Source organism: Cottoperca gobio, chromosome 12 (assembly GCF_900634415.1).
Source record: "Cottoperca gobio chromosome 12, fCotGob3.1, whole genome shotgun sequence".
In the NCBI taxonomy this organism is placed as follows: Eukaryota; Metazoa; Chordata; class Actinopteri; order Perciformes; family Bovichtidae; genus Cottoperca; species Cottoperca gobio.
Genome location: NC_041366.1, coordinates 7,565,433 through 7,578,669, shown reverse-complemented (window position 1 = coordinate 7,578,669; position 13,237 = coordinate 7,565,433). Strand labels below are relative to the sequence as shown.

Below are 13,237 nucleotides of genomic sequence, written 5' to 3'. Positions count from 1 at the left end.
GTCGTGGCTGAAAATCTTACATCTATAGAAACGTTTTATACCGGAGCATCTGCAGATTGATTCCATATCCAATATATTATGATCCACTAAACTTAGTCACGATATGAGATAAATATAAATAAAGAGAAAACATACTTAATTTTCCCTGTCAAGTGACCTCTTGTCCCTCATAAGCAAAGGCTCAAGTAGCGTGACATTGTTATAGTGTCATGAAACGACTTCGGGGAGAAGCTTGATGAATGATTGGACACAATGATTGGAGACTGCTGTCCACATCCCATCTCCTACAAACAGTTAATGTTGGTTTCTTTTAACCATGTCCACAGTCTTTCCTTAACCTACACTAAGTGGTTTTAGTTAATCAAGTAGTTTTTGATGTTGCCAACAGGTGCTGGATCAGGAAATGCTTAAATGGATTTTTTTTTGAAAGCAATGACAAATTACCTATCTTGTCATTTTGGTATGAGGACATTCCTGGCACCAGTAGGAAGCCAACCCTGTGAGCAGTTTGCTTTACACATTCATGTAGAGCAGTGCACGTGTTGAACCCAGCAGTTTCAGCTCATAACTTTGTATCTCATGGGATAGATTGGACCATTGCTCTTTTCTTGACTGAAGCTCATGACACACTAAGACACCAGATGTTCAGTATTTGAGTTGGCAACCTTTAATGTCCCTTACTCGAGTACATTTTAGACCCTCTGCAGTTATTAAACTGTAACCTAAACAGGGCCTTAAGGATTATTTGAAAGGCCATCTTAGTTTTTGATAAAGAGTCAGAAATATCTTGGAAAAGTAAAAACTCAGTCCACAGAAAATCTGCCTGGAACAGCTCTTGAATGTTCTACAAACAAAATACAGCAATACATTTACTCATCAGACTTCAATGAACCCTCAAGATAAGAATAGTTTCTCTGGACGCACAAGCTGCATCCCAGATGTACTCACCTTACCACAGCAGGAAGTAGAAAGAAGTAACGGTAAACTTACATGAAGTAAATGGCTTCCTGTTCCCCTCTTTCCTGTATAGCTAGTTCTATACTGCATATTGCTTTTTAATAATTCCCTGTTGAGAAAAGGTCAACAAATCTCTTCTGCTCGTTGATTTTTCTCTATGTTTTTCCCCTCTGTTCCGTTCTGTAGGTTCCCCACCAGCATCGCCTGTCTGTGGATGTGATTCCAGAGTTGAAGAACTCAGACAACTACTGCAGGAACCCAGGAGGAATCAGCGACAAGCCTTGGTGTTACACCTTGAATCCCAACATACGGTGGGAGTACTGCGCTGTGCCGCATTGTGGAGAGACAATCATAGCATCAGGTACTGTCTTCTGCCTTCCTTTGTTCTGTCCTCTCACACCAAAAAACCCACCAGTCAATTCACCACCAGTCAGCAGTTAACATGTGGATACAATTTAGTCCACAAGCCCACTAACAAATTATGATTTGTTTGGTCAATCCAGATAAGGTTTTGAGATTATGGTTTACAGTAGCAAAGTCACAGCCCAGACATGTTTAACTGTCTCTGTGTCTGTTAGTGCTGAAGCCAGAGCCACAAGTCCCTCATCAGACTCCTCGACTCCCTCCCACGGCCACAGTATCGTCTCCGGCTTACTCCATGTCCGTCATCGTCATCATCCTGACTGCACTTGCAGCTGCAGTCTTCCTTATCATCAGCCTCCTTGCCTGCCGCAGACGGAGGAAGCAGTGGAGAAACCGGAAGAGGTGAGATAAAGACGAGATGCTCGGGCTGGGTATCAGTATTAAATTGAGGAATGCTTGTAGTGATTGGTTGCGAGTAAATCCATACAAAGAGTAATTTTTTTCTAGATCTGGGTACAAAAAGGATCAAATGTGAGTATCACTTGACTGGAGAAGTTTCGATATTACTTGGTACTGGGTTATTTTGGCCGAAACCTTAAATGATACCAAGCAATACGAAATGCACAGTTCTTCATTTAACTGTGTGGTCCACCTTTTTCTATTCCTCACTCCCTCTTTGTCTCCACAGAGCGATGGAGACCCCGGCGCTGAATGCTCTTCCATCAGAGCTCCTGCTGGATCGACTCCACCCCAACCCCATGTACCAGCGGGTTCCCCTGCTGCTTAATTCGAAGCTGCTGGCCCTTGAGTATCCCCGAAATAATATCCAATACGTTCGAGATATTGGAGAGGGAGCCTTTGGACGGGTTTTCCAAGCCAGGTGAGAGGTGGAGATGTAGCAGAGGGTAAAGGGGAAACAGATGTAGCCTATAGTATAAATCGATCCAATTGGGCAATTAAAGGTGAGAAAAAGCATTAGAAATGCATAAGGAGAGAGAAGGAGAGGTTGGTGAGTCTTCCAACCCAAATGAGAGAGAGACTGTACAAAAGGAATATTTCTTTGCAATATTACATTACTCAGACTCATTTTTAACATTGTCATGTTATCATCATAATCGCTGTCAGGGGGTTAACACGATAATGTGGATATTTCTCAGGCAGAGGAAGAGAAAGAGATCAGACAAGAGCAAGTTTGAAAGAGTGTCTAAACAAGGCCACTGCTCATTCTGAGAACTGCTGTGTCAAGTCACAAGGAGAGCTGTTACAGGTGTCCCTTTCACTCCACGCTGACGCTGTTCACAGCAAGACACGTATGTGTCAAACTAATCCCTATGATCAGACTAAATACAAGACGTGGGTCATAGAATAGTTACATTTGTGAAATCAATTTATTAAAACACTTGAACGCTTACTTATCAAACACTTTCAACAACATCCACACCCAAATCCATATTTTCGGCTTAAGGTGGCTGTGAAAAGTTTGTAGTTTTCTACTTTATGCAGAAGATTGGTCGTATATTCCAGTTGGGACACATTTTCATAACAGGAAATCAAAACATCATAACTGACTCTTGTCAAAGCATTGTTGTACAGTATTGACCACACACTTTCCAAATCTAATAGTACAGTTACTGAAAGCCAATACATCTATGACTGATAACCATTACAACCAATTAAAATGTTTTTCACAGAAAATCAAGGAGGCTGAAATCATCAAATATACTACACCAGTCCCACAGCCAATGAACAAACAGTGAACTCACATTTTGACAGAGATAAGCTTAAAGAGTAAGGGTTAGGGTTGACTCTCATAGACAGAGGGGAGTTGAAATATCTTTTAAATATGGTCTCTTCAGGAAGAGATGAAACTTGGTGGAAGGTTGTAGCAGGGGCCAAGAAAACCCATTAATTTATCAAGGCAAAAACATTCAATATTTTTCAATTATTTAAATTGCCTTAAAGGAGGTATACGCTCTTTCAGTGCCCTTCTAGCTTTTAAAGTAAAATATCAACTTTTAGTTGATTCACACAGTAATAAAAGTTCTCAAAAAATAGTGTTCTCAATACAAGACTGCTGCAAAATTGCAATACAGCGACAGCAGATACTATTTTATTGTCCATTATGCTACAGAGTCTAGAATTCTGATCTTGTCTCCATGATGTTGCACAATGCCAATATGTGGAGCACGACAGATATATTGGCGTGTATAACAGTACAGTTAGCAATGTATTCCAGTAGTTGATAGCGTTTCCACAGTAGCACCTGCATGTAGCCATGCAGATCTGGGAGACGTCCTTCAGGCTTGCTGGTAATCCCTTAATGAAAACTGGAATGGTGAAGTATATGGATACCCCTGAGAACATAATACACACTGTTATACACACACATGTAATGTATACCTTCGGTAACATCTGTAACCTTAACTATTACAACTCAACATCAAACCTTAACCTACAAATCGAATTTCACCTTAACTCTAAAACTAAGTCTTGGCCCTTTAACAAACAAGTGAGTGAGGACTGACCAAAATGTCTTCATTTATCCACCACATCTTGGCCGACAAATGTGTTCTTAGAAAAACAGAAGTTAAAGAGCATTAACACACACGTTAACACCACATCTGCATGCATGACCGGAAACAGGCAATGAACGTACACACACACACACACACACACACACACACACACACACACACACACACACACACACACACACACACACACACACACACACACACAGACCTAAATACCAGAGGAATAAATATCTTCCCTAACAGATGGGCTTTAATCTGTAGTTTCCCTGTGTGTGTGTGTGTGTGTGTGTGTGTGTGTGTGTGTGTGTGTGTGTGTGTGTGTGTAGACTATATATAAATATACACTGAGAAACAACATGGTGACTTTAGTTTGCCCCTCTACTGAGCCAACACAGGAAGTGTGTGTATGTATGTGTTTCCTCCAAGTGACTTGACATTTACTGTTTTGCTAAACTGCTTGTTTTTTTCCCCCCAATCAAGTCTTTATTGATTTTAACAACAACCTAACAGACATTTACATATATACACACACATATACCAGTATATGTATCTATCTATACACAAATGCACAAAAATACAGGATATATCTCTTCTTCTTGCGAGCATCGTCTATGCTTGAATATTTTTGTGCATGTGTGTTTTTTGCAGAGCACCAGCCCTGCTGCCAATGGAGTCTTTCACGATGGTGGCTGTGAAGATGCTGAAGGAGGAAGCCTCAGCTGACATGCAGAATGACTTCCAGCGAGAGGCAGCACTAATGGCTCAGTTTGACCATCCAAACATCGTACGACTCCTAGGTTAGTGAGATTATGTGTGTGAAGGCCGAAAAGCTGATTCCCAAAGAGGCTGCACTCACAACTGGACTTCACATTGTACAATTGCTAGACCAGTGTTATGATTGAGAGAGAAGGAAGGTGCTCAATCAGATATAGAAACACAGTATAACACATTAACATAATTAAATGTTTTACCATAAACAAGATATATTTTAACTAGTTTACGGACAAAATAATTCCCCATGTTAACAAATCCAGTGCTCTGATCAGATCACTAGGAGCATATAGTCAGAGGGGAACATCGATTCACTTGTCAAAGTCTTGTCAATAGGTTTTGGGGAGAACTACAGCATATGTGAAAAATAAGTTGCATAAAGCCTTTTGTGGCTCCAGAAGGAGCTGCGCAAAATCTAGAACATGTTGATGTCATTGTGCATTTTGGGTAAGGTAGGTGCCAGGTTTTGACAAGGATGAAGGAAAGATGATATCTCTGGTTCCACTGCATCAATCTTGAGTGTGACAATGTTAGAACAGTGCATTGTTAAAACGGTGTACTACTCTTAACTTTGCTACAGTGTTTTTATTGTGAAACATAATTTTCAAAGATGACAGAGCCATGCTTATTTTCAATATAAATAAACATAATAACAAAAGACATAGGAACAGACTTTATTAAAAAAAATTTCAAATGAATGTTTTGCACCATGAGCAGTTTATCACAGATTCACAAAATGTGAATTGGTTTCACTAAAATATTCAGTCTTGGCAACTAGAACAAGTGTTGGTTAAATGTATGGAAAGATTGTTATCCTGCTATAGGAGTGTAGTTAAGATCAAGTCATGTGGCCCACTTTATGCACACACTGTGATTAGCGCTTTTGGTGCCCATCATTGTGACGGTACAGACTCCCCAGATTTTAACTGATCGGGAAGAAGCCGGAGGGTCATCACTCTCGTCGTCACTCTCTGGTTGACCGAGAGGGGAAACGCACCAAGCTGCTTTCAATTCTTAATTAGGAGCCAACAGGTGATCTGAATAATGCTCTAATCAACTCAGGGGAACTGTGACATTCAGATAAAAGGAATTGGTGGTTACAGCCTAGTGGTCTCGTGGTATGCCTTCCAAACTGAACACCAGAAGGTTGTGAGTTCATTTCTGGGGCTGCACCATTGTACCCCTGAGCAAGGTACTTACCCCCAAGTTGCTCCAGGGAGACTGTCCCTGTAATTAGTTCACTGTAAGTCGCTCTGGATAAGAGAGTTTGCTAAATGACCTGTAATGCAATGTAAAAATTGGGGTGAAAATAAATGAAAACAAGTACCAAATCAGGGACTGCCACACAACCATATAAAGGGGAATTGTACTCAACAGCCCTGTTTGTAAATGTCGTCCTTAAGAGTAACAGAGGCCTTAGTTTCCACTCACACACTGTAATTGTTCTGAATGAAGTCTTTGTCCTCAGATCTATTTGCCTGTAGTGTTATAAAAACCCGCTAGAGATACATAGGACTGTTTTCCAATAAACAAGCAGTGAATGTGCCTTTGTTGGCCTGAGTAAAACAAATGTCCTCTATTAAAGTTTATCTGCACTAATACAGCCTATCTAATCTAACAAACTGCTTACATCCAAATATACTTCCAGGAAGACATTTAGAGATACAGCACACTCTGTTCGGCTCACTGTCACTGAGTAAACAGGGCCATTGATCATCGGCTGTGCTGAAAGAAGTTTGTTTACTTTGGTCCATGTTATGGCTCCGGTGATTGTGAAATATTTATAAATCAATATTTGCCACTGCGAAACATTTTTTTAGATTTTCCGTGAAAGACAACAGTGTCATATTTATTTCTGTTTTGACAGTGACACACCAAAGTCTCTGCTGCACATGAAACCAGAGTTGATCAAATTAACCTACAATTACCCCCTGGACTAATAATATACTGCAAATCTTGTGTAAAAATATGTTATTTATCGATAATATGCAGACATATGGCATCTCTAATTCTGACACATGCATGTCATTATGTTGTCACATGTGCAGGATGGGGTCTCTGTGTTTGTATATTTAGCGATGGAGTGAAACATTTTGAGCCAGCTACTGACCTTCAGCTGAGGCTGCTACTGTTGAGTTACAGTCCTGTGTGTGGACTGCCCCCACACACACTCGCACACACCCGAGGGAGCAGTAATCAGAGCTTGTTCTCTGGGGAACTGTCCCACTCTGTGACCCACAGGACTTGAACTAACTGAGCATGACCTCCATGCCTCTTCTTCTCGCCAAAAGTTCATTGTGAGCATGTTGTGGTTGCAGTGTGTGTTTGAATTGGACATAACAGTTGGATGGCAATGTACTACAAAACAACCAGATCCCAACGATGGATGGATTAGTGAACGGGCATACTGGGCACAGGCCAAGGGGCCCAAAGTGTCAGTGGCCCCCCTGTCCTACACAATGTCACTTAAAGAGACACGTACCAACCAGGAATAGACATAACAAGACAACAAAGAGATGCAAAACAGCTGCAGACAGACACATACCAACCAGGAAGAAACTCAAAACAATGACCACAAAGAAACATCTAATGACTTCAAAGAGACACAAATTGGCTACAAAGAAACACAACCTAACCACAAAGAAACATAAAAAGGCTACAAAGAGATGCAACAAAAACTACAAAATTGACCAAAACAACTACAAACAGCTGCAAAGAGACACGAAGAGACTCACGAGTCTCAACAACTTTGAAAAGGGCAAAAAACTACCACAGAGACTCAAAATGACCACAGAGACACAAAATGACCACCGAAAGGGAAAACACAACCACAGACTAAAAAAGACTACAAGAAAACCAAAACAATTACAAAGTGACACAAAACGGCAACAAAGAGAGGCTTAAAAACTGTCCATGTGTCTTGCTTAAATGTAAAAAGAGGTGATGGGGCCTTTTGCATGGCTGTGCCTGGAGGGGACCAAAGTCTCATAATTCGCCCATGATCCCAAGTGGATGTGCATCTTCATGTGTGTTGATGCTTGTTTGACTTTTACAGTATTACAATATAGCAGCCTGAATCTTCTTTAACCCTGTAGGTCAATTTAAGTTTGAGAAAAAAAATTTCATAATGTCTGACTGTATCACATATTGTGTCTAAGCTTGTCACCCTGACATATTTGGTATTTTAGGGAACTTTGTTCTGTTCTGTGGGTTTGAACAAAGTTTGAAATAGCTTAAAATGACTGGGATACTGCATGGCGGGTCAGTGAACTTCCAATTCGTATTTCACACAGAAACAGAAGCAGTGAAGTGCACTCAATCAATATTATGATTGTGGACTATATGACTGAGTGCATTTTAGTGCACTAATTGTGGGACATCTGAAAGAACACAGGCAAGATCTGCAAGGGCTCAAAATAAAATTGGCTAGAGAAAGAGAAACTAAAACTACTGTCTGAGGTTATTTCTGTTCTTGTCTGCAAACCTGGTGGTTTGTTATGATTTTTCAGATCCATAAAGTACTCAAAATCTGAAGTCAGTGTTGTGGATGCCAGGTCACATTAACTGGTACATCTAGAACTTCTGCAGGGCTGTTGGGGCTCTGCACAGTCTTAACAGTGTTAGCTCAAATTCCTCTAAGCCATTTAAGCATTTACAGGAATGCATAAATAAACAAGTAGACAGCTACTCTTTTATAGAACTAAAGTAAATAAGTTGTAAATAAAGTAGAATGAATTTGGTGAGCTTAAACCTCTGCCCATGTTAGAGTATTGTGCTATTACACCCTCATTTCTGTCCTTGAAATGTTATACATTGATTTCTGTATCATACAGATACCTTGAGGATTTGTCAATTCAAGTTATTGTATTGTGAGACTGATAGTTATGTCTAGAAGATTGTATGTCCACTGTATTTGATGGAAATTCATTCAGGAATGATAAATCAAAACAATTTCTTTCCACATAAAAGCAGTTGTTGGACCCTGCCAAATACATGTTAAGCTTACAGAAACCTCAATTAAGTTGTATTTTAATCACATCTGAGATTGTCGGGAAGTGCTGCCAAAATCAAGACACTCCCAGTTTTTAGAGATTCTCTTTTAATTGCCCGTATTTCCCCACAGTACAGACAGGCTCAGAAGAACATAAGGTTAATTTATAAAGCACACTGTGTTTACATGACTGGACTATTAATGCAACACTGTACATCCTCTATTCATGGGAGTTTATTTGTGAGCATGTACACATCACAGTCGTCTGTGTTTATGTCTAGGCTGAATATTTATGTACCTTTCACAGTGAATGAACTCATTGTATGATACTGTAGAAGAAAAAAACACTTGATTCAGCATGGTTTAATGATGTCACAATGTGTTTATGTGGTCGAGTATTTGTGTTTGTACTCTCAAGCCTCAAGCCTACTTATTAAATCTAGGTCATGGATCATGAAATCAAATCATCTGTATGCTTTATCCCCAGGTGTGTGTGCAGTAGGTAAACCCATGTGTCTGATGTTCGAGTACATGGCCCACGGCGACCTCAATGAGTTCCTGCGTCGCCGATCTCCAACCCAATCCGTGCGCACCCTCAGCCGCGCCAGCCTGTCGGGTCGCAGTTTTTCCTCTGAGCTGGAGGCGGGACTTCTCTCCTGTGACGAGCAGTTGTCAATTTCCAAGCAGATCGCCGCAGGAATGGCCTACCTCTCGGAGCGCAAGTTCGTCCATCGTGACCTCGCAACTCGGAACTGCCTTGTTGGGGAGGAAATGGAGGTGAAGATCGCAGACTTCGGCCTCTCCAGAAACATCTACTCAGCCGATTACTACAAAGCCAACGAGAATGACGCCATCCCCATTCGCTGGATGCCCCCAGAGTCTATCTTCTATAACCGCTACACCACTGAATCGGACGTGTGGGCCTATGGTGTAGTACTATGGGAGATTTTCTCTAATGGGATGCAGCCATACTACGGTATGGGTCATGAGGAGGTTATTTACTACGTGAGGGACGGCCACATCCTCACCTGTCCTGATAACTGTCCTATGGAGCTGTACAATCTCATGAGGCTTTGTTGGAGCACACACCCATCAGATAGGCCCAGTTTCAGTAGTATATATCGAATACTGGAACGAATGCATCAAGCCACACTAAGCATGACTGCTGACACTGAGCCTGACTGCTAACCTGAGAACCTTTCACAATTAGTTTTTGTCCTCGTGCAAAACAAAGTCGATTGATGTAGTGATTGATGCCTGAAAAAACACTTTAAATGAACAGTGGCAGTGAGCCCAAGCATACACAGAATACTCAAACAGTAAAGTGATTTTCAGTCATTTTGCCTTGCCCAATTTGTCTTTTCAGGAGACCCTAACTGGCACCTTTATTAAATGTTTTTCTATCATAAACAGGTCAAATATTTCAGTCAATTGCATATTGCTTACTTCTTCAATTCAGGAATTGTTTTTTTTTAGAGGGGAGGTGTTCCTTTATTATGGTGCGATGAAGATAGACAGGAAAGGGGGAGAGAAAGGTGATGACATGCAGCAAAGGGCCGCGGGTCGGATTTGAATCCCTGCCTCTGCGGTAAGGACTCAGTACATGGAACGAGCGGAGCGCCCCACAGGGATTGTTTCTATGGAATGCTGTAGTGTTTCCTCACTCTTACCCATCAGTCCTGACCATTCACCAGCACATATCAATCACACAGGTCTGCTTTATTTATGGACAATGTTGCATTTCGCCACTAATTTCTTGTGCGAGTTTGATCGCGGCATCATATGTGTTGCAAGATGCGACAGAGAGCAGGTGGGGCTTCTCTCTACGTGGATACCAACAACATGAGGATGTCAGGGACAAAGAGAATCTCAACGCTGCTATTTCTTGCACAAATTGAAAACACAAATTTTGCGTAATTCCATCGTCTATGTCACTGCATCGCGCGAAATATTCACTTCACGTTTGGTGTGAATACACAATAACACTGTTTCAACAGAGCCCTAAGCTTTGAAGACTTGAAGCCACTAACCATGCAGATGTACCCACAACCATTTTAGATATAGATAAATGCACTCAAAATGTATGCTTCATCCATTGCATGTTAAATAGTTTTTATCTTTATCATTTTGAGCTGTTACAAATGGTCTGACTACTGAACATTAGGGTTAGAAAGAGAATGGGACACGACATAGTAAGGACATGTAAAACACGCTTCTTGTTATTGTCACCTCTGGCAAACAGTGGCACACAATCACTTTAAACCATTGCTGTTGATTGTTTTTTTAAACAAGTTGCTATTCCATTTTTGGGCATTCTCGCTTTACTTCTTTGTTTCTTTTTCAAAATCTTGTTGATCTTTGTCTTTTTTTGTGTTAATTTTACTTTGTGAAAGTGTTTGACACACAGAGTTTGACGTAACGAGTAAATTACGGCATTAGTTAAAATAGTTTGAAGTGTATTAATGAATTCTTCCAACTTCGTCACCATAGCCCTTAAGGCTCACACAGAGAGATTTGCTTGATTCAAATTTTGCAAAAACTCATTATCTAAATTCATTCCCGTGCCTTAAAATAGTTTATTTTGTAAGTGAAGAATGGGCAAAATGTCCTCAATGTTCCAAAATATCCTCGTCATGAAAGAGTAAATCTTTAATTGGTTCTCACAATGATTAAAACTCTCTTACAGATCAAACTGTGCTCTCTGGTCTCATTTCATCTGTGTAAAATGAAATTAGAGTTACAGTGTTACACATTTCCGCACTGAATTACCAACATCTATTGTGTCATCTTCTTCGTCATGTGGATTGCTCAAAACTGTTTGTTTTCTTTAGTTTGTTTTCTTTAATTATGTTTTCTTTAATTATGAGATTAATATCAAATGACAGAAAATGTTTATCTTGTCAACTTCAAATGCCTTTCAGATGAATGACACATTTTATTTATTTTTAAATGTGCTGTGACATTTTTGTTATTTGTTACACGACATAACGATGCAGGTTTGTAAAGTATTACATTTGCTTTGTATCGCTTGCAAATAAACATTATAGTTAAACACATTTGTATTTGAGATCTTGACAATACCAGATCATATTATATTTGAACAAAGGTGTGCATGCATCCAAAGTGCCGACAACAGATGTTTTGAATATAGGAAAGCTAGAAAGTATCAAGGAAATATGTGTAGCATCATCTTACCTGACCAAATCCATTAAAATTTCTTGAGCAATATTCAACATTCAGATCCTCTGGCTCTGCTTGCATTTTGCCAACATCTATCCTGTCATGCTCAGCTCAAGTGATTTGCTACACCTCATAGAAAACAAATGTGAGGCAGCAGCCCCACCTACGCTGCTGTGTCTGGTGTGGCTTCATGGTAAGAGTGTGGAACAGCAGTAAAAGAAACCCACATCCACAGACGTACCCACAGCAAATGGCACACGTCCTTAAACTTCCTTATGTGACTGAGGCATGAGCGGAGAGCAGATAATTAAGATTTGACTATATTCATGCACAGTAGTGGAATGTAACATTTACTTAAGTATAGTAGAGGTACTTTACTTAAGTCTTTTCTTTTCTTTTCTTTTCGTGCCTCTTTCTACTTATACTCCGCTACATGTAAGAGAAAAATATTGTTCTTTTTACTTCACTGCAATTACTTATAAGCTTTAGTTACTTTACAAATTAGACAAAACATATGAAGAGCAAATAAAAGGAAAAAAATAAATGGCAACTATTTTGATAGTGGTACATTTTCATGAAAAATATTCATGAATAATGTGAGAATTTGCTGCTTTTTAAAAAGATATTTTACAAAGAAAATAGAGAGAATAATCATACTTATTATACTTTAATTAAAAGATCTAAACACTCCCCCATAGAGTGTTGATTATTACAACTGGAAAGACACAGAGGGCAAGAAGTATTTCTGACCCGAAACGTGTCTCTGCTTATTTAATCACGAGCCTCCCCTAACCCATGTTCCATCACAGCCCCCCCCCCCCCCCCACAGAAAACCATGTGGATGCTGCAGAGATGTTACTCACCACGAGAGGGATCAGAGGGGTGAATGAAGAAGAACAACCTGGTTTGTCATACATGAGTCATTTTTACAGTGAATTTTTGACTGCATTAATATTGTATATGTGTGTGTGTGCGTGTGTGTGTGTGTGTGTGTGTGTGTGTGTGTGTGTGTGTGTGTGTGTGTGTGTGTGTGTGAGAGTTTTATGGAGGACATCTACTTGTGTGTGCTTGTGGGATGCCCAATGTAAACTGTTTAAAGTAGGCAGTGTGGAGTTTGGCCTTGGAGTGGTCATCCCTCTTCTCCTTGATCTAAACTGTAGATCCAACTGTCTTCACTCCCACTTCCTCCTGTGTTCTTCCCTCTCCTCACTTTTCTCCTCCCACTGATTTCTCTGTCTGTCCCACATGTACTCTTTCCTTCATTGCTTCTTCCTTTCCTTAACTTCTTTCTTTTCCTTACTATCTTCTATATTTGTGTATGCCTTTAAATGCTGTGGACTGAACCTCCCAGATGCAGTATCTTTTCATTTTCTAATTAACCAGTGCCTAACAACCCCTAACAAACCTAGGGGTGATCCGATGCCAAGTGAATAAGTATCAT

General features: G+C 40.2%; 1 protein-coding gene across 1 annotated transcript in view; it reads left to right on the top strand.

Moving 5' to 3' along the window:
- musk (muscle, skeletal, receptor tyrosine kinase) overlaps positions 1-11,668 on the top strand; it is a 32,954-nt gene extending 21,286 nt beyond the window's left edge. Inside the window, exons 13-17 of the mRNA XM_029445446.1 lie at positions 1,144-1,318; positions 1,536-1,722; positions 2,009-2,200; positions 4,503-4,651; positions 9,104-11,668. Of these exons, the coding sequence (XP_029301306.1) occupies positions 1,144-1,318; positions 1,536-1,722; positions 2,009-2,200; positions 4,503-4,651; positions 9,104-9,804 (1,404 nt within the window). The 3' untranslated portion in view covers positions 9,805-11,668. The remainder of the gene's footprint in view (positions 1-1,143; positions 1,319-1,535; positions 1,723-2,008; positions 2,201-4,502; positions 4,652-9,103) is intronic.
- The last annotated feature ends 1,569 nt before the right edge of the window (positions 11,669-13,237 follow it).